This window comes from Monomorium pharaonis, chromosome 7 (assembly GCF_013373865.1).
Source record: "Monomorium pharaonis isolate MP-MQ-018 chromosome 7, ASM1337386v2, whole genome shotgun sequence".
Classification (NCBI taxonomy): domain Eukaryota; kingdom Metazoa; phylum Arthropoda; class Insecta; order Hymenoptera; family Formicidae; genus Monomorium; species Monomorium pharaonis.
In genome coordinates, this window is record NC_050473.1 from 1364739 (window position 1) to 1387519 (window position 22781).

At 30.8% G+C, this 22781-nt stretch overlaps 4 protein-coding genes across 5 annotated transcripts in view; 1 reads left to right on the plus strand and 3 right to left on the minus strand.

The window, feature by feature from the left end:
• The window catches only part of LOC105839983 (zwei Ig domain protein zig-8), a 330645-nt gene that overhangs the window by 165569 nt on the left and 142295 nt on the right, over window positions 1-22781 (plus strand). The gene's annotated exons all lie outside the window — the stretch shown is intronic.
• On the minus strand, window positions 1792-3526 carry LOC105829926. The gene has a single exon (XM_012669010.3). The coding sequence runs from the start codon at window positions 3083-3085 to the stop codon at window positions 1874-1876; it is 1212 nt and encodes a 403-aa protein (XP_012524464.3). The 5' UTR covers window positions 3086-3526; the 3' UTR covers window positions 1792-1873.
• Window positions 4178-6342, minus strand: LOC105829738. Its single transcript, XM_012668798.3, has one exon. It carries the CDS (start codon window positions 5485-5487, stop codon window positions 4273-4275), a length of 1215 nt encoding a protein of 404 aa, XP_012524252.1. The 5' UTR covers window positions 5488-6342; the 3' UTR covers window positions 4178-4272.
• Window positions 8389-12018, minus strand: LOC105829739. Its single transcript, XM_012668799.3, has one exon. It carries the CDS (start codon window positions 9908-9910, stop codon window positions 8708-8710), a length of 1203 nt encoding a protein of 400 aa, XP_012524253.1. The 5' UTR covers window positions 9911-12018; the 3' UTR covers window positions 8389-8707.

A 22781-nucleotide genomic window follows, 5' to 3' on the forward strand; every position in this document is an offset into this window, starting at 1 on the left:
CAAATGCGTTGGAGAGTACAACTTTTAGTTTATCGCAGAAAACATGGTGGCCGCGATTATGAAGATATTCTGTTACTTGCACCGAACCAAAGTTGCATAAAATTTTGTAGATGTTTTTCTTTGTTTTAAAGTATCGAGTTTCTTGAAGTTGCATCACGATATCAAAAAACTTCTCCCGCTGTAGATTCTTCATGACATATCCTTTGCCGTGAAATTGTGCTATCTCGCGCATCACCGCCAATATTCTAAAGGAGCGTTGTATTTATACATACAGGAATAATAGCCTCGTTTGTTGACATTCTCGAGAGCAATCACCAAATCCGTTGGCGTTTGTCAGTGTAGATACATTTTGCATAGTTTTCGTCCGGTTGGGCATACATTTGATAGAACAGAATCTCATTATGAAATAGAGACATGTGCATTATCTCGATGAAATTCTGTACGGGTTTCTTCACTATTATAGAAAATTCTTCATTTTGTTTCTTTGCCTTGTTCTCAAACTGTAAGAGTATATAACATGTGGATGATATTATTACATGTGTATATTTAGATAACTTGTATCAAACTTTATCGATGTCTAGTCCAAGATTTTCGATAATCTTTGGCATTACATATTTGGCCCATTTTTTAAAATCTTCCTCGTGTGATGTTTTATTCGCTCTACAAGTACGATTTTAGTCGTATTTAAATACTGATGGTGATATTTTCCATTAGACTGATCATAACAAACTAATTTCGTATTGCAAGAAGTAAAATAGTATAAAGGAGTGCAACTATGAACATATGTGGAGAGTGGGAGACTGATAGTGCATTATGATATGTGGAGAACTAGCCGAGTTTTTTCTAAATCAATATGTAAAAAGATAAGATCTGTTAATTACTTTCATGCTTGAGATAAATAATTGATTTAAAAATATTAAAAGAAACTAAAAAAAAGTGGACACAGGTGTTCGTTAAATTTACTTAATTATACATATATAACGTGACTTATAAAATTATCTATTAGCAATTATATCACTTTAGATGTTATTATTATCGCATATACTATCAGAATTATTATTACGAAAAAATAAGCGATGTTTATTTTATTAAAAATACTATCGCTATACAATAAATAAGATTTTCTTAATTAATGAGATATATGTTTTTACATTATTTTAAGAGAAATGCTTTAATTTAAATCAATTTTTATTTTATTGCGACAACTTTCTCTCTTTCTCTCTCTCTCTCTCTCTCTCTCTCTCTCTCTCTCTCTCTCTCTCTCTCCCTCTTATCATAAGATAAGAGTAAAATAAATTATATAAAAATATATATAGTTATAAATATTAAAAATAAAGGAAAAGAAGTAAAGAAGCAAAATTAATAAATATATTAATAAATACATAACTATTAAATAAAAAATTTAACAAAGATTATGTTAATATCTGTCAGTTAACTAAGAGTATTAATGTATATTTGTAGATTAAGCATGATACGTTAAGCAATTGAACATGAACGTGCAAAATGATGTTATCATCATCGTTATCAGTATTATTATGATTACAAAGAGCAAGGTGATAAATTTAATCAGAAATACTCTTACTAAATAATATATATGCCAGCGTTATTTTACTAAACTATTAAAATATTGTTAAGATACTAAACAATTTTTTATAAAAATACATTTATTAAATAAAGACATATTTATTACAAATTTATTACATTGATTTTCAATATTGCGTATTAAATTTATTTACAATTTATGCAGAATTGTATATACATTATATTTATTATTGGTTAACTATTTAAAGTTTAAAATTGCAATCATAATACAATTATTTATAATTATTAATTAATACTCTGACATTACATATTATGAAATAAAATAATTGTATTATAAAAAATATTCTAAACAGCCAAGATCTTTCAAATGTAACAACATATCAGCTAATATCTTGGACACTTTATCTCCGCCAAATTGCTTGTTTTGTTTTGCTCTTTCAATGAATCCTATTTTTGACCACGTTTCCACATCATTGATGACGTCTGCATATCCCATTAATACTGGTAAAAAGAAGGATGCGATAACGAAACCAAAGAGTGCACCTCTCTTGTAATCGTCCAGCAAAGTATCATACGAATATTTCTCGTTATCCCAAATATTAGCTTCTAAAAGATACTCCTTTAACGCATCATGATAGGCTCGTATGATCTCGAAGAATTTATCTCGTCTTATTTCATTCGAGCAACAGAGACAGAGATACGTGGAAAGATCGACGACAGGCGTCGCATATCTTAGAAGCGCGAAGTCGATCAGCATTGCATGATGCTCACCGTTTTCCGTCTTGAAAAGATTATTGCTTAATGTAAAGTCGCCGTGACACAGCGTGGACAATGGCTCATCTCGAGGCTTCACTGTTTTTATCATTATTTCATCAAACGCATCTGAGAGTAAGGCTTGCATTTTGTCGCAGAAAGTTACATCATAACTATGATTGCGAAGATATTCCACCGCTCGCGTCGCAGTTATGTTGATAAAGGCTATTTCATCGTACTTTATCATTTTATCGTATCTAGTTTCTTGAAGTTGCTCTACGATAGCGAAAAATTTTTCTTGCTGCAGCTGCTTCATGACGTATCCTTTACCGTGGAATCGCCCAATTTCGCGCATCGCCGCCAATGTATATTCTAAAGAAGCATTGTACTTACATGGACAAGGATAATATCCTCGTTCATTGATGTTCTCCAAAGCAATCACTGAATCGTTGGGCGGTCGTTCATCGACGTAAAAGCATCTCGCAAAGTTCTCCCCAGGTTGGGCGTACATCCGGTAAAATAAAATTTCATTATGGAATTGACAGTCGCTACGGGTCATCTCTTTAAAAAATTCCACCTGTATAGGTCTCTTTAATATTATAGAATATTCTTCACTCTGATCCTTCGTCTTATTCTTAAACTTTACGTTTATATAATACATGGAAGACATAATAAAATCGCTTTGCCCGCATATTTCATATTGAACTTCGTCGATGTTTTGTCCGAATTTCTCAATAATTTTTGATGTTATCTCTTCACTCCATGTGTTATAATCTTTAGCGCGCGCCATTCTATTAGCAGTACAACGTAAATCGTACGAATTTAAGAGTTTGCAAACGCGAAACGCTGCAGGTAAATCGTTATACTGTGGTTCGTACGGCACTGCTACGTTGATGTACTCCCACTGAACAATCTCCACAGAGAGTTCGTGAGTGGAATGTTTAAGCTTGATAGTGGCAGTGTAAGCATGACGTCAAAAGTGGAAGTCACATTTTAACCCGTTACTGTGACAGTCACAAATCAACGTCAGATAATAGCGCATGTAATCGTGATTTATGATTGTATCTGGTGGATTAACAACCATAATTAGTCAAATGAAATTATTGTAATTTATATATAGACGAAGGTAGCATATATGATAGGTTCAGTTAGTTAATAATATTATATAAGTATATTCTGGATAAAATATATTGTATCATGTGTGTGTGTGGGGGGGGGGGGACGGTGAGGTTTTAAATGTATATGTCGCGCGCGCGCTATATTGATAAAGGAGAATTTATTTTATATTTATTTTACTGTTTAAAATATTAAATATATAGTATAAGTATTGAATATGTGAAATTTTCTTTTGTATTAATTGTGTTTTTGATTATCATATTAAAAAATTCGTAAATCTCATTGTGTAGCCTTATGCCTAAATATCGCAAGTCTAATATAATTATAAATATAAAAATAAAGGAAAATAAGTAAAAAAGCAAAATTAATAAATATAAGAACAATAAACATATAACTAGTAAATAAAAAATTAAACATATTAATTTAATATTTGTCGGTTATCATAGTATTAATGTTAAGTATTAATGTTTATTTACATATTAAGCATATGTTAAGCAATTTAACACGAACGTGTAAAATGATGCTATCATCGTTATCATTATGTTCATATTGTAATTATGCAAGGAGCAAGGTGATACATTTACTTAATAAGAAATACTCTTACTAAATAATATATATTTTACTAAACTATTAAAATATTTTAAGATACTAAAAGGTACAATTTTTTATTAAAATACATTTATCAAACAAAGACATATTTATTACGATTTTCAATAATTTGTACTAAATTTATTTACAGTTTATATAGAATTATATTTACATTATACTTATTATTGTTGTTTAGTTAACTATTTAAAGTTTAATTATTGTAATTTATAATTATTAATTAATACTCTGACATTATGAAATAAAATTGCTCTATTATAAATAATATTTTAAACAGCCAAGATCTTTCAAATGTAACAACAATTCAGCTAATTCCTGGGACATTTCATCTCCGCCAAATTGCTTATTTCGTTTTGCTCCTTCAATGAGTCCTGTTTTTCCAAATCCTAATATTTTCATATCATTGGTGGGGCCTTGAGATTTTATTAATATTGGTAAATAAAAAGATGCGATAACGAAACCAAAAAGAGCACCTCTCCTATAATCTTCCAGCAAAGTGTCGTACGAATATTTCTCGTTATCCCAAATATCAGCTTCTAAAAGATACTCCTTTAACGCATCATGATAGGCTCGTATGATCTCGAAGAATTTATCTCGTCTTATTTTATTCGAGCAACAGAGACAGAGATACGTGGAAAGATCGACTACAGGCGTTGCATAATTTAGAACCCCGAAGTCAATCAGCATTGCGTGATGTTCACCGTTTTCCGTCTTGAAAAGAGTATTGGCTAATGTAAAGTCGCCGTGACACAGCGTGGACAATGGTTCTCGCGGCTTCAATGTTTTTATCATTATTTCATCAAACGCATTTGAGAGTAAGGCTTGCATCTTGTCGCAGAAAGTTACATCATAATCATGATTGCGAAGATATTCCACCGCTCGCGTTGAGGTTATGTTGAAAAAGGCTTTTCGCTCGTGATCCATTGTTTCGTCGTATTTAGTTTCTTGAAGTTGCTTTACGATACCGAAAAATTTTTCTTGCTGCAGCTGCTTCATAACATATCCTTTACCGTGGAATCGTCCCATTTCGCACATCGCCGCCAATGTATATTCTAAAGGAGCGTTGTATTTACGTGGATAAGGATAATATCCACGTTCATTGGTGTTCTCCAAAGCGATCACTGAATTGTTGGGTGGTTGTTCATTGATGTAGAAGCATCTCGCAAAGTTCTCCCCAGGTTGGGCGTACATTCGGTAAAATAAAATTTCATTATGGAATTGACAGTCGTTGCGGGTTACCTCGCTAAAAACTTCTTCCTGTACAGATCTTTTTAATATTATAGAATATTCTTCACTCTGATCTTTTGTCTTATTCTTAAACTTTACGTTTATATAATACATGGAAGACATAACAAAATCGCTTTGTCCGGATATTTTGTATTGAACTTCGTCAATGTTCCGTCCGAATTTCTCAACAATTTTTGATATTATCTCTTCACTCCATTTGTTATAATCTTCAGTGCGAGCCATTTTAATTAGTAGTACAACATGCAAATCGTATGAATCTAAGAGTCTGTAAACGTGAGATACTGTACGTTGTTACACTGTGACACGTACGGCATTGTCACTTTAATATATCTTCACTGAACAGTCTTCACAGAGACTTCGTGAGTGGAATGATTAAGCCTGATAGAGAGTGTAAATATGACGGGGGTCATATTTTAACCAATTACTCTGACGGTCACGAATCAAGATGAGATAAATAGAGCTCTATGAAGCTGGCAGGACCAAATCAGCAAAATCGAATACGACCTAATCAGACCTAATGAAATATTCAGTACTTTTTTGGTACTATTTTGTACCACTAAAATTAATTTTGTAGCCTGTGCCGTTTAAAAGAAACTTGTGGCGCTGCTTAATATGAAGCTAGCAGGATCACAAAAAAATAATTAAAAAATTTTAAATAAAGTGGATTAATTAGTACTGAATATGTATTAATTTGTACCATTTAAAACGTATTGAAATATTTCTGTCGTCCCCTTAAAACAACTCCTATTTCAATTAGCCTTAAAAGTAACATTTTTCTTTGGTTTCTTAAGAATCAAATCAATAAAATTGAATTAAATTTATAGTATTATTTTGTACTTATTGGGTACCATTTTGTACCATTAAAAATAATTTTGTACCCCTTGTTACTTAAAAAAAACTCTTGATCCTGTTAACTTAATACGAAGCGGACAGAATAAAGATCATTAAAAAATTGAAGATAAAAACAGATTTAATTAGTACTAAATACAACTGAATATGTACTAATTTGTACTTATCGTGTACCATTTTGTATTATTAAAAATAATTTTGTACACCAGAAGCCATATATTTTTAAGTAAATTTTATATTCTTTAAATTAAGAATGTTTCTTTCTAACTTTGATTATTTTAATTTAAAAATTTTGTGAAATATCATAAAAACAAATTTGATACATTTTTGAAACACTTATTAATATAATTTGCAACAAGAAACAATTTATTCGTTACTGTGAATAACGAACACCATAAAACAATTTATTATATAGGTTGCTTTTTAAAGAAAGATAGATAAAAATTTTTAATTGTAATTTATAATTAAATCATGAAATATTATTAAACATTAAATTATAAAACAGTCATTAATTATTCAAAAATTAAGTACAAAAATTAAGTTTAGATGATACATTGTTTAGGTTGTTTAAATTCAATCTAATTGAGAATCTATTTTTTATCTATATGTATATATATTTAATCTACTTTTTATTTTCTGTTTTGTAATAAACTTTATTCTGTCAGTTTTGTAAGTTAAGTTAGCAGGACTACAAGTTTTTTTTAAATAACAAAGGGTACAAAATTATTTTTAATGGTACAAAATGGTACACGATAAGTATGAAATGGTACCATAAATTCAATTCAATTTTATTGATTTAATTCTTAAGAAACCACAGAAGAAAATGTTACTTTTAAGGTTAACTAAAATAGGGTTTTTTTTAAGGGGATGGCAGAAATATTTTGTTACGTTTTGAATGGTACAAATTAGTACATATTCAGTACTAATTATATCCACTTTATTTAAATTTTTTAAATTATGTTTTTGTGGTCCTACTAGCTTAATATTAACCTAGCAGCGCTACGAGTTTTCCTTAAACGGCAAAGGGTACACAATTAATTTTGGTGTTGTACTACAAAATAGTACAAAAAAGTACTAAATATTCCATTAGGCCGTATTCGATTTTACTGATTTGATCCTGCCAGCTTCATAGAGCTAGATAATAGTGCATGTAATTGCGATTCGTGATTGTATTTGGTGAATTAGTAACCACGTTTATCAATTAAAATTATAGTGTTTTATATAGAGAGAATGGTATAATAATATTTAAAATATGATATTTTATGAAACAATCTTAAAAATAATGTTAAAAATAAGAAATTATATAATCGGGTGGTATAAAAGGTTTGGTATATAGATTTTCCAATTTCTTTGCAAAAATTGGTAAATTTTAACAAAATTATTGATTAATGTAGCAACATCATTATACACAAAAAATTAAATACATTTTACCGAAATATATTTTACAAAAAATTAAGTAAAACATATGGTAAGACGATACATGTAATAAAACTCACACAAATTATTAGCTAACTTCTTTAAAACTTTAGTTTTCATTATAATCATATAATTATAATTAATGTATGTATTTAACAGCTTATCTATGTTCTATTGTTAAGTGTGTTTAAGAAATGATAAAATACCCCAAAATAAGAGACGAATGTCTTTTTACGAGCTTCACTCTGGAGGATTAAACGGTTCATCTCAGTCTCTCTTCTTTGGCGTTCGAATAGGTGCAAAAAAAATGGGGTCACGAAAGATGCTTTCGCGAACAATACGCGGCCACTCAAAGAAAGCTAAAAGAAAGTAGATGAAATACGGAATCGTGGGAAGAGTAACGAATGACTGTGGAAACTGAATGACTCAATGTAAAAGAATGAGATCTTTTGTTGGTTTGTAACATGAGATTAACGGAGAAAATAATGCAAGTGTGACACAATTTAACGAATGTTTGATGTCTTAAAATTTGTGACATGTCTGTAATATTTAAAAAATTAGCATGTATGAACCTAACCCTAATATTAAAATTCCAGTTCTAATTGGAGTCTTTTTTCAATTCAAAAGCGCTAAGAATTTCGTATAATTTATAATGAATCTTTATATGAATTTTTTCAGTTGTATTTATTTTGTTTAAGATTAATATAAAAAATATAAAAATAAATATTAATAAGTTAACAAATAAATAATTAAATTGGGAACGATTTAATAATAAAGGTAAGGGAATATATTTTGAATTGAAAAATGATGAAAAAAATTAAAAGAATTTTTAAGGTATAGAAAATATACATACTATTATATATTTATATGTAAAAATACTTTATGAAAAAATACTTTTTCTTTTTATTTACACTAGATACATCCTAGAAACATCTTAGAAACATAATTGTGTATTTGGATATTTATAAAAATTTGTACTGTTTACTTTAATTATTACAATTTATTAATAATGATATGTGCCTTAATAACAAAGAATTACAAAAAATTTTGATAATTAACATAAGTATTTAAAATTGAATTCTCAATTATTAAAAAAAAAATGTTTTTGATTATTTTTATTAATTTTGTATAATTATTATGTGTATCTCTTTTATGTACGTATATAAACACCATGCGATTATAAGAAATGTTTCAAACAACCAAGATCCCTCAGAAATAGTAATAAATCCGCTAATATCTTAGACACTTCATCTCCACCGTTCTGCTTGATTAATTCGCTAAAATTCTTTATATCCATGTTTCCTAGCTGTTCTGCACTTACGGTGCTATACCCCAATTCGTGTGCTAAAAAGAAAGACGCGATAACATAACCGAAAAGACCCCCTCTCTTGTAATCATCCAGGAAAGCATTGTACGAGTATTTCTCTGCATTCCAAACGCCAGCTTCCAGTAGATATTCTTTCAATGCATTGTGATAAGCTTGCATTATTTCGGAGAACTTGTCCTTCATTTCATTCGAGAAACACAAACCAAGATATGTAGAAAGATCGACGACAGGAGTTGAGTATCCAAGAAGTGCGAAGTCAATTAGCATCGCGTGTTGTTGTCCATTATCCTCCATCTTGAAGAGTATGTTATTCAATGTAAAATCGCCATGGCATAAAGTCGCCAAAGGTTCTAGCGGTTGAACCGTTTTCATCATCACCTCATCAAATGCGTTTGAGAGTACAGCCTCCATTTTGTCACAGAAAACCGAATCATAATTGCGAGTACGAAGATACCCTACCGCTCGCGTTGCCTGACTGTTGACAAGAATCTCAAACTCGTACTTTGGCCTGTCGTACCTACAATTTTTAAGCTGCCCTACGATATCGAAGAATTTTTCCTTCTGTAGCTCCTTCATGACGTATCCTTTACCGTGGAATCGTCCCAATTCGCGCATTGCCGCTAACGTATACTCCAAAGGAACATCACGCTTATATGGACAAGGACAGTATCCTCGTTTATTAACATTCTCCAAAGCGATTACCGAGTCCGTTGGTGGCTTCTCGTCAGCGTAGAAACATTTTGGAAAGTTCTCATCCGGTCGGGCATACATCTGGTAAAACAAAATTTCATTGTGAAATTGAAAGTCACTGTTGAATCTCTGTCTCAAGGCTTCTAACTGTACGGGTCTCTTCAGTATCACATTCCATTCCTCATTCAGGCCCGTCATTCTATTTTTAAACTTGACGCACACGTAACATATACTGGACATCGCAATGTTGTCGGCGAATTTGTCTATTTCATATTGAGCTTCGTCGATGTTTGGTCCAAAACTCTCAATAATTTTTGACATCACCTTTTTCATCCATTTCTCTAAATCTTCGTTGGGAGACATTTTTAGTTGTACGATGACAATTTGGATATGCTTGTTAAGTCTTGTTAAGGCTTGTCCGTCCAGCGCGAGCGATAGACGTTTACTGAGTCGACTTGCTGGCAGTTCAAATAATACTGACTCAGTGTTTATAAGTGATCATTATATAACGAGCTAATCTCAACTTGTAGCGTATTTTATAGATAACTAGATAATAATATTTGATAAGTATATTCTAGATAAAATATATTGTATCGTGTGAAAGAGAGGGGGGGGGAGAGAAAGAGAGAGAGGAGAGATTAAATGTACGTATTGCGCTTTATTGATAAAGAAAAATTTATTTATTATTTATTTTGCTATTTAAAATTATAAATATATAATATAAATATTGAATATATAAAATTATCTTTTGTATTAATTCTGTTTTTGATTGTCATATTTTAACGTTCTTGAATCGCACTGTGTAGCCTTGAGCATAAATAACGGATCTTCTTTTTATCGTACGATACCTGTCCATTTCGATGAGATATCCACCACTGCAGAATTACCTAATCAATTAAAAACCGGTTTGTCTTGAATGCTATTGTAAAATATAGACTGTACACGAACGCACGTCTATATGTGTAATTTACGTGTTACGTATGTGGATAACCAATAATATAAACTCTTACATCATACAGCATAAATACGTGGTTATACATTTGTTAAATATTATATGTCAATTTCATAACTAAGTCACAACAAAAGTATGCTGTCTAGAAACTTTTTTATTAATTTTCCCTAAAAATAAGGATCTAAAAAAAAAACAGTTTACATAATTTCGTATCGTAATAGATTTAAGTCCGGTTGCACCAATATTGTTTTGGTTTTAAGCAAAACTTAACCATATGCCTGTCTTTAGCTTTCTCTTTAAATAAATAAAAACAAACACAGACTCAAGTTTCACTTAAAGATAATATAATGTTTGTGCAACCAAGCCTTATTCTAATAGAATAGCTCTTATTAAATAAATGAGCGAAAAACAACCCCTTATATGATACAATGTAACATATTTTATTGCTATTTATAAGTATATAACTTCTGTCTTCGAATGAAAAGAACAGAAAATATTTTTGATTGTATACTAGCGAAACGAATTGAGTTCTACACATATGCCTGAGGAAGTTGACGTTTTTCTGGTCCGATAAAGTGCGTCCCAATGGTGCTGCTGTCGAATAAAAATAGTATTTGCATTCTCCACTTAGAAGAGATATCCCGTTCTGTTTTTCCAAGAGAAAAATTGAAAAAATAATTGCGATTGACGTTTTCAAGTAAATACTTGAAAGTTAAATGTTTAAAGTTTATATTATCGCTGCATAAACGTCAACTAGATATAACAAGATCATTGAAAAGTTATGAAATTTAAATGTCTCTTATATTCAACTGTTTGCCGTAATTGATAAGAAAAATGGTGGATAAATTTAGCAACAAAAATCTAAATATTGAATATTTCAGAAGAAACGAGGTAAAAATAAAAGCGTGATCATACAATCGCGACGTAAAATTTGTGAATCTACATACAATTTTGTGAAGCGTATTAAAATTTTCTCTCAATAATACAATTTTAGTTGAGAATTTATCTTGTAACGTGATAAAAGCGCATTAAAGCCTCATACTCCGAAAACGTTTCACGTTGCGAAAGTACGAGATCCATTCTGAACTAGCTCATTCTGCATCTCCTCGCCTCTTATCAGAAGTAAGTTACGCAGGTTTTGATGTCGGAAAAACATCAGCGATTTTTTTAGGTAAAGGGATTTTGCATAATTACTAATATTATATTTAAGTGGCTTATTCGATAAACGGCGAGGAGGGACACAAGCTATGATGCTATCTAAATACTGTATTACACGATAGTTTTGATGAGAAAAAACTTTCAGTTAGCCTAGTGAGAATTTTCAGCGTTAAATTACGACGTTGCTAAATTTTAATATTAACATGCATTATCTCGTTATTTCTCGTATATTTCCGTCGAAGATTTTATTCGTATTTTGTGTTAGCTTATAAATATTATAGCAGATTTACAAGCATTTTATGCTTTCTCTTTCCTTTTGCTTATATTAAAATAGGTTAATATCAAATATTAATGAATCTAAAGCTAGATTTGTAAAATAATGGATCATTTATTATACATTACTTATAACATTGTTGCCGTTACAGATTTTTTATATTGATTATTATTTTTTATTTGTAATGGTAACGATAAAGAATTTTATCGTTACTTTATAAATGTATGGTATACATTTATAACGTTTATGGATTATATTGTGAGTAATTATGAAAACCACTCTAAATATCGTCAAATAGCAACATAGATGGCACTTTAAAAAAAGGAGTCATTAAAATTTCTTTAAGGATGTATCGGACTGAAGTTCAAAATGGTACAAAGTTGTTAAAAATTTGTGAAATTGTTCTCTTAGTTTCCCTAATGTACTGCAAAAAATTAAAAACGCATCCACTAAACGATTGCTGAGTTATAACTATTTTAATTTTCACCGATTTTACATGGTATTCTTTTCTATCTTATGGAAAAAGACGATCTTGACGGATGAAACAGCTAAAAAAATATAGAAGAAATAGTACCAGTGTTTTGAATTTTTTTTACGTCTAGTATATGAATAGAAGAAAATATCTGCCAAGTTTCAATTGTCTTCACTACACCGTTTTAAAGAAATAAAATATAATTTGAGATAATTGTGCATTATTACTGTCAAAAGTTTAAACTCATAAGTGAAAAAAAAAACGCAAATACATGAAAAATACCTCTGTAAGAGTAAAAATGAGACTCCAACTATCGTTCAAGTTTCTTACATCTAGATTTACTATGCGTTAGGCGTAGATATTTAAGTATTTCAAATTTCATGCACTTTTGTCTAAGATTGTATGTCCGATACACCTTTAAAAAGAAAGAAACAACGAATTATTATATTTTTTAAATAACAGCAATGAATACTTTTATAAAGTGACATTTCAACCTTGTTAAGTTTTTAGGATTGTACGGGATTCACATTTTTTTTTTATAACTTTTACTGCTACAGGAGATTTTTTTCTATTATTTTCCGTTATATTTTTCAAACAGAGTTACTTATAAGGTTATTAATACTAGTTGTAAATCAATTATGAAATTATCACATTGACTTTATACATTCATAAGATAATTTAAATAATTCTAATTATACTTTAATCACGGTAAGATAAGAATAGAAAGATTCATACTGTAAATCAACAATTTTATTATTATAAAATTATCTTATCTGCCCGCTAAAATAACATTTTATCAGAGTAAAGATAAAACATTTGTGTCGTACGCATTCTGTCTACGTTTTGCTAAACGATGATGATTCATTCCATGATATTTCTTGGCTGCGTGATATTCAGAAGAGCCCATCGTCTCTCGGCGGAATACATAATTACGGACTTGGTCGAGAAGCGAGGAAGAAAGAGAGACGCTGCTCGTCGCGATATTGCCGCGTTCTTTTCCCGGGGCGCAGAATTCCCTGTCGAAAATTCCGCAAAACATAACAATGACTGGCGTTAAGGAGAGGACTGCCGGCTACGCGGGACGAATCGAGTCAGATTAAATTTCCATTGCAAATTTCATTCAACGGACTGCTTCATACCTTACTCACACCCTACTTCTCTCTCTCTCTCTCTCTCTCTCTCTCTCTCTCTCTCTCTCTCTCTCTCTCTCTCTCTCTCTCTCTCTCTCTCTCTCTTTCTCTCATTCTCAACGACGTGACGACAACTCAGTATAACGTCGTCTCTCGACAAGATGAACGAGGCGACTATAGTATAGTATTTACGCGAGGAACGACGAAGCGTTTGCGGGATAAACGTTGAATCGTTGGTGTACATCTAAGCATCGTTATCCGTTTTCTTTGTCGAAGGTTATCAGTCTACACGAGGCTGTAACGATCCATTCATGAAGTAGATAACTGTCCGTTGCATCCGCTGTAACCGACCTTAACAATCATAAACGAGATAACTGAGATATGGTACAGACGCGAGACTAAGTACGATTGTAACTTCGAAGGCAGCTTTTCTAAGGTTTCCCTTTCTTAGTATCGCGCGTCACGGATATCTTATGCTTGAACTTCTTGGCCGTTCTTGCCGAACTAGTGGTGGGAACGAACGATAACGAGAGCTTCTTGCATCTAATACGCGACTAAGTGCTCGTTAGACTAATGAGCCCTCAAAAATACGCGCTTTCTTGCGCTATTCTAAGGCGTCGGGCTATTCAATGAAGACTTAGTGACGCTTTCACAGGTGGTCTTTATTTCATCGGACATGGTCTGTCGTTCAGCATTGTTGTCGTTCTCATCTTTAACAACGGTAAAAAATAATTACAAAACCATTGTGCAAAAAATAAGAAAATAAATAATAAAAATAAATAAACACAAATGTTTTTGTTGAATTTCTATCTGTTGCTCTCTTAATAACAATTAAGGTAACTGTACTCAATATGGCCATGTATCCAATTTGACCCATCCCACATTTTCAAATAGTTACATAATAAATTTCATAGAAAGCGCTAATATATTGCTCAGGAAGTCGATACGATGTATTTATGTCAGTTAATTGGTCAATATCTGTTTTCTATATAATATATTATAATTGCACTTTATTCAAATTGTGTTCTTCCGGACCTAAAATTTCAGAGTAAGTTTTTGCTTTGTATAACTATCATGCAACAATTACAAATATCCGCAATTTATGTCATTGTAGCTCTTTATTTATGTTTTTTAACACTATATTTATTTTATATTTTTATTAAAACGTAAATTTTACATTTTTATTAAATCTTGTTTATAATTAAAAATAGAAAAGTCTTTGTTTTGTGAAATCATTATGGCCACTAATAAAACACTACTAGAAGCACAACATATCTTATTAATATACAAAAGTTTAGATTCTATTTTTTTATTTAGTGTTTAACTTTTGGTTAGTATTTCTTGTCTTTCTCTAGATAGTTGGAGCTTTTTGACAGGGAAAAGTTAAGATAACATCCCTTGTAGTAAATAAACACAGTTTCATTATTTAATAAATAGTTGTATGTGTATTTTTTCCATAATTATGTTAATAAAAGTCTAATTAAACATGTTGATTTTTTATTTGGCATTTTTTCAAAAATATTTACGAAAAAGAAGAAAATACATAGCTTGGCCACATTGAGTATATATGTAATTAACATGGCCCAAGTGTTATCTTTTTTAAAAATCTTTACTATACTTATATAAATAACTGAAAATATATTTTATATATAAATTTTTTTAGTTTTAGAAATGTTTTCTATTTTAAATCTGACCCTTATTTTTTAATTTTGTATTCATCAAAAAATTAGAAAAATCTCCAGAGCTTAGGCGGGACATGTTAGGTATAGGTACCTTGTTCTCAAAATAACAAACAGTAAGTTACAATATTTGTTGCGATTCCTTCACGTCATGCCGTGGCATTTTTGTTACGCTAATCGGAAATTCATCTCGCCGACTTGCACAGAAAAGACACGGAACAGAACCGATGAATTTCGCGCGTTCCGTGCGAAACAAATGGCAACCAATCGCGACGTTACGCGCATCTCGAAAGTGAAAATTAATCCGATCGGCCGTGCGGGAAATCAATTCTATAATAAATCTCCCCCCGGGCGGATCGTAAATAATATCCGCGCGCCGTGCACCGCGAGATAGCGCGTTGGCGCAACGGCGCGACAAAGAAATATGACACCCCACGGTCAAGCTTATTTATCGGCGAGATCCGTCCCGAACGGCACGGCACCAACCGGGAACTCCAAGCTAGGACATTTTACACACCCGCTGCATTACATCGGAAATTCTTGCCCGCTGCGCACGAGAGTTCGCACCCCGACGCGCGGGCCAATCATAAACCTTTCGAGTTGATTCTCATGCGACACACTTTGAACGGTTTCGACTGGACATTCTACATTCCCTATCGATCACACTATTTTATCCGGAAAGAGGGGAAAGGGGAATGATGTCCGGTAAATGCGTATTGAGATGCCTCTGCAAATCTTTTTCATTTATCTGCTTATAATTATAAGATATTGATCTGAGATAAACCTATTAATTGTTAGGTCTATTGAACAGTATCTGAATATACTTTTGAATCCTTTCTAAAAAAGGGCATGGCATCGATACTCGCATCTCTCGAAGTATTGTTGTCGCTTTTCCGCGATGCCGATTAAACGTGAGTGAAGTTAGCATCTCAAAGTTTAGCATCTTATAAAAATACTGCAGAATTACATGCATCCAGCATAGTTCTACAGTTCTTGATAGGTTTCAACAATAGTTCCGTTGAATTATCTATTTTAATTAAATTTTTATAAATGAGATGCTAACTTCCAAAATCACATAATAGCATCTCACCGTATTTCGAATATACGACCACAGAGAAGACTAAATCTATAGAGTTCTATCGTTTAGAGACGTCCTATCAATAGTTCTGATGATTAAATTAATAAAAAAATAATTTTTTGTTACAAAACATGTATATATGCTTGTACGTCTGCGCACGTGGATATGGTGTAACTGGCATCTCAGATAGACAAAATTAATTAATTTAAAAATTTTAAAAGTATTTTTCAACAACTATCTAGATGGGAAACTTATATTTATAGGTCTAGACATGAGATACTGGTTGAATATTGATAGTTCTGTTTTTTTTTAACGCAGTTCCCATATAGATACGGACGCGTACAATAGTTTTTAAAAAAGTTATGGTGTTATAATTAATAAAAACATTTTTTAAAAAATTATTTTGCCCGGAAACTTGAATTTTGAAGGCAGGACGTGAAGAGCTAATTGAATATCAACAGATTTATTTATTTTAACGCAGTTTTCATATAGTTCCGGACGCGTACAATAATTTTCTAAAGAGTTCCAGTGATATAATTAATTAAAACATTTTTTAAACAATTATTTTGCCGAAAAACATGACTTTTGAGGGCTAAAGGTGAGATGCTGTTCAAATATCGACAGTTCTATTTATTTTAACGCAATTCATATATTGTTCCGGACGCATAAAATAAGTTTCTAAAGAGTTCCGGTAATATAATTAATTAAAACATTTTTTAAACAATTATTTTGCCCGAAAAACTTGAATTTTGAGGGCTAGACGTGAAATGCTAATCAAATGTCAACAGTTCTATTTATTTTAACGCAGTTTTCATATAGTTCTAGACGCGTACAATAGTTTTTTAAAAAGTTACGGTGTTATAATTAATTAAAACATTTTTTAAACAATTATTTTGCCCGAAAAACATAAATTTTTAAGGCTGGACGTAAGGTGCTAATCGAATATCGACAGATCTATTTATTTAAACGTAATTCTCATATAGTTTGGGACGCGTACAATATGTATCTATAAAGTTCAGGTGATATAATTAATTAGAACATTTTTTAAACAATTATTTTGCCCGAAAAACTTGAATTTTTGGGCTAGACGTGAAATGCAAATCCAATATCGACAATGCTATCTATTTCAACGCAGTTTTCATATAGTTCTGGATGCGTACAATGGTTTTTTAAAGAGTTACGGTGTTATAATTAATTAAAACATTTTTTAAACAATTATTTTGCCCGAAAAACTTGAATTTCTAAGGCTACACATCAAGTGCTAATCGAATATCGACAGATCTATTTATTTTAACGCAATTCTCATATAGTTCGGGACGCGTACAATATGTTTCTATAATGTTTAGGTGATATAATTAATTAGAACATTTTTTAAACAATTATTTTGCCCGAAAAACTTGAATTTCTAAGGCTACACGTCAAGTGCTAATCGAATATCGACAGATTTATTTATTTTAACGCAATTCTCATATAGTTCGGGACGCGTACAATATGTTTCTATAAAGTTTAGGTGATATAATTAATTAGAACATTTTTTAAACAATTATTTTGCCCGAAAAACTTGAATTTCTAAGGCTACACATCAAGTGCTAATCGAATATCGACAAATCTATTTATTTTAACGCAATTCTCATATAGTTCGGGACGCGTACAATATGTTTCTATAAAGTTTAGGTGATATAATTAATTAGAACATTTTTTAAACAATTATTTTGCCCGAAAAACTTGAATTTCTAAGGCTACACATCAAGTGCTAATCGAATATCGACAGATCTATTTATTTTAACGCAATTCTCATATAGTTCGGGACGCGTACAATATGTTTCTATAATGTTTAGGTGATATAATTAATTAGAACATTTTTTAAACAATTATTTTGCCCGAAAAACTTGAATTTCTAAGGCTACACGTCAAGTGCTAATCGAATATCGACAGATCTATTTATTTTAACGCAATTCTCATATAGTTCGGGACGCGTACAATATGTTTCTATAAAGTTTAGGTGATATAATTAATTAGAACATTTTTTAAACAATTATTTTGCCCGAAAAACTTGAATTTCTAAGGCTACACATCAAGTGCTAATCGAATATCGACAGATCTATTTATTTTAACGCAATTCTCATATAGTTCGGGACGCGTACAATATGTTTCTATAAAGTTTAGGTGATATAATTAATTAAAACATTTTTTAAACAATTATTTTGCCCGAAAAACTTAAATTTCTAAGGCTACACGTCAAGTGCTAATCGAATATCGACAGATCTATTTATTTGAACGTAATTCTCATATAGTTCGGGACGCGTACAATATGTTTCTATAAAGTTCAGGTGATATAATTAACTAAAACATTTTTTAAACAATTATTTTGCCCGAAAAACTTAAATTTCTAAGGCTACACGTCAAGTGCTAATCGAATATCGACAGATCTATTTATTTTAACGCAATTCTCATATAGTTCGGGACGCGTACAATATGTTTCTATAAAGTTCAGGTGATATAATTAACTAAAACATCTTTAAACAATTATTTTGCCCGAAAAACTTAAATTTCTAAGGCTACACGTCAAGTGCTAATCGAATATCGACAGATCTATTTATTTGAACGTAATTCTCATATAGTTCGGGACGCGTACAATATGTTTCTATAAAGTTTAGGTGATATAATTAATTAGAACATTTTTTAAACAATTATTTTGCCCGAAAAACTTAAATTTCTAAGGCTACACGTCAAGTGCTAATCGAATATCGACAGATCTATTTATTTGAACGTAATTCTCATATAGTTCGGGACGCGTACAATATGTTTCTATAAAGTTCAGGTGATATAATTAACTAAAACATTTTTTAAACAATTATTTTGCCCGAAAAACTTAAATTTCTAAGGCTACACGTCAAGTGCTAATCGAATATCGACAGATCTATTTATTTTAACGCAATTCTCATATAGTTCGGGACGCGTACAATATGTTTCTATAAAGTTCAGGTGATATAATTAACTAAAACATTTTTTAAACAATTATTTTGCCCGAAAAACTTAAATTTCTAAGGCTACACGTCAAGTGCTAATCGAATATCGACAGATCTATTTATTTGAACGTAATTCTCATATAGTTCGGGACGCGTACAATATGTTTCTATAAAGTTTAGGTGATATAATTAATTAGAACATTTTTTAAACAATTATTTTGCCCGAAAAACTTGAATTTCTAAGGCTACACATCAAGTGCTAATCGAATATCGACAGATCTATTTATTTTAACGCAATTCTCATATAGTTCGGGACGCGTACAATATGTTTCTATAAAGTTTAGGTGATATAATTAATTAAAACATTTTTTAAACAATTATTTTGCCCGAAAAACTTAAATTTCTAAGGCTACACGTCAAGTGCTAATCGAATATTGACAGATCTATTTATTTGAACGTAATTCTCATATAGTTCGGGACGCGTACAATATGTTTCTATAAAGTTTAGGTGATATAATTAATTAAAACATTTTTTAAACAATTATTTTGCCCGAAAAACTTGAATTTCTAAGGCTACACGTCAAGTGCTAATCGAATATCAACAGATTTATTTATTGTAACGTAATTCTCATATAGTTCGGGACGCGTACAATATGTTTCTATAAAGTTCAGGTGATATAATTAACTAAAACATTTTTTAAACAATTATTTTGCCCGAAAAACTTAAATTTCTAAGGCTACACATCAAGTGCTAATCGAATATCGACAAATCTATTTATTTTAACGCAATTCTCATATAGTTCGGGACGCGTACAATATGTTTCTATAAAGTTTAGGTGATATAATTAATTAGAACATTTTTTAAACAATTATTTTGCCCGAAAAACTTGAATTTCTAAGGCTACACATCAAGTGCTAATCGAATATCGACAGATCTATTTATTTTAACGCAATTCTCATATAGTTCGGGACGCGTACAATATGTTTCTATAATGTTTAGGTGATATAATTAATTAGAACATTTTTTAAACAATTATTTTGCCCGAAAAACTTGAATTTCTAAGGCTACACGTCAAGTGCTAATCGAATATCGACAGATCTATTTATTTTAACGCAATTCTCATATAGTTCGGGACGCGTACAATATGTTTCTATAAAGTTTAGGTGATATAATTAATTAGAACATTTTTTAAACAATTATTTTGCCCGAAAAACTTGAATTTCTAAGGCTACACATCAAGTGCTAATCGAATATCGACAGATCTATTTATTTTAACGCAATTCTCATATAGTTCGGGACGCGTACAATATGTTTCTATAAAGTTTAGGTGATATAATTAATTAAAACATTTTTTAAACAATTATTTTGCCCGAAAAACTTAAATTTCTAAGGCTACACGTCAAGTGCTAATCGAATATCGACAGATCTATTTATTTGAACGTAATTCTCATATAGTTCGGGACGCGTACAATATGTTTCTATAAAGTTCAGGTGATATAATTAACTAAAACATTTTTTAAACAATTATTTTGCCCGAAAAACTTAAATTTCTAAGGCTACACGTCAAGTGCTAATCGAATATCGACAGATCTATTTATTTTAACGCAATTCTCATATAGTTCGGGACGCGTACAATATGTTTCTATAAAGTTCAGGTGATATAATTAACTAAAACATCTTTAAACAATTATTTTGCCCGAAAAACTTAAATTTCTAAGGCTACACGTCAAGTGCTAATCGAATATCGACAGATCTATTTATTTGAACGTAATTCTCATATAGTTCGGGACGCGTACAATATGTTTCTATAAAGTTTAGGTGATATAATTAATTAGAACATTTTTTAAACAATTATTTTGCCCGAAAAACTTAAATTTCTAAGGCTACACGTCAAGTGCTAATCGAATATCGACAGATCTATTTATTTGAACGTAATTCTCATATAGTTCGGGACGCGTACAATATGTTTCTATAAAGTTCAGGTGATATAATTAACTAAAACATTTTTTAAACAATTATTTTGCCCGAAAAACTTAAATTTCTAAGGCTACACGTCAAGTGCTAATCGAATATCGACAGATCTATTTATTTTAACGCAATTCTCATATAGTTCGGGACGCGTACAATATGTTTCTATAAAGTTCAGGTGATATAATTAACTAAAACATTTTTTAAACAATTATTTTGCCCGAAAAACTTAAATTTCTAAGGCTACACGTCAAGTGCTAATCGAATATCGACAGATCTATTTATTTGAACGTAATTCTCATATAGTTCGGGACGCGTACAATATGTTTCTATAAAGTTTAGGTGATATAATTAATTAGAACATTTTTTAAACAATTATTTTGCCCGAAAAACTTGAATTTCTAAGGCTACACATCAAGTGCTAATCGAATATCGACAGATCTATTTATTTTAACGCAATTCTCATATAGTTCGGGACGCGTACAATATGTTTCTATAAAGTTTAGGTGATATAATTAATTAAAACATTTTTTAAACAATTATTTTGCCCGAAAAACTTAAATTTCTAAGGCTACACGTCAAGTGCTAATCGAATATTGACAGATCTATTTATTTGAACGTAATTCTCATATAGTTCGGGACGCGTACAATATGTTTCTATAAAGTTTAGGTGATATAATTAATTAAAACATTTTTTAAACAATTATTTTGCCCGAAAAACTTGAATTTCTAAGGCTACACGTCAAGTGCTAATCGAATATCAACAGATTTATTTATTGTAACGTAATTCTCATATAGTTCGGGACGCGTACAATATGTTTCTATAAAGTTCAGGTGATATAATTAACTAAAACATTTTTTAAACAATTATTTTGCCCGAAAAACTTAAATTTCTAAGGCTACACGTCAAGTGCTAATCGAATATCGACAGATCTATTTATTTGAACGTAATTCTCATATAGTTCGGGACGCGTACAATATGTTTCTATAAAGTTTAGGTGATATAATTAATTAGAACATTTTTTAAACAATTATTTTGCCCGAAAAACTTGAATTTCTAAGGCTACACGTCAAGTGCTAATTGAATATCGACAGATCTATTTATTTTAACGCATCTCTCATATAGTTCGGGACGCGTACAATATGTTTCTATAAAGTTTAGGTGATATAATTAATTAGAACATTTTTTAAACAATTATTTTGCCCGAAAAACTTGAATTTCTAGGGCTACACGTCAAGTGCTAATCGAATATCGACAAATCCATTTATTTTAACGTAATTCTCATATAGTTTGGGACGCGTACAATATGTTCCTATAAAGTTTAGGTGATATAATTAATTAAAACATTTTTTTAACAATTATTTTGCCCGAAAAACTTGAATTTTTAAGGCTACACGTCAAGTGCTAATCGAATATCAACAGATTTATTTATTGTAACGTAATTCTCATATAGTTCGGGACGCGTACAATATGTTTCTATAAAGTTTAGGTGATATAATTAATTAGAACATTTTTTAAACAATTATTTTGCCCGAAAAACTTGAATTTCTAA

Bases quoted from the DNA above. Each gene is read 5' to 3' on its own strand.
- LOC105829739 (XM_012668799.3), bottom strand. From the start codon at position 9,910: ATGTCTCCCAACGAAGATTTAGAGAAATGGATGAAAAAGGTGATGTCA.
- LOC105829738 (XM_012668798.3), bottom strand. From the start codon at position 5,487: ATGGCTCGCACTGAAGATTATAACAAATGGAGTGAAGAGATAATATCA.
- LOC105829926 (XM_012669010.3), bottom strand. From the start codon at position 3,085: ATGGCGCGCGCTAAAGATTATAACACATGGAGTGAAGAGATAACATCA.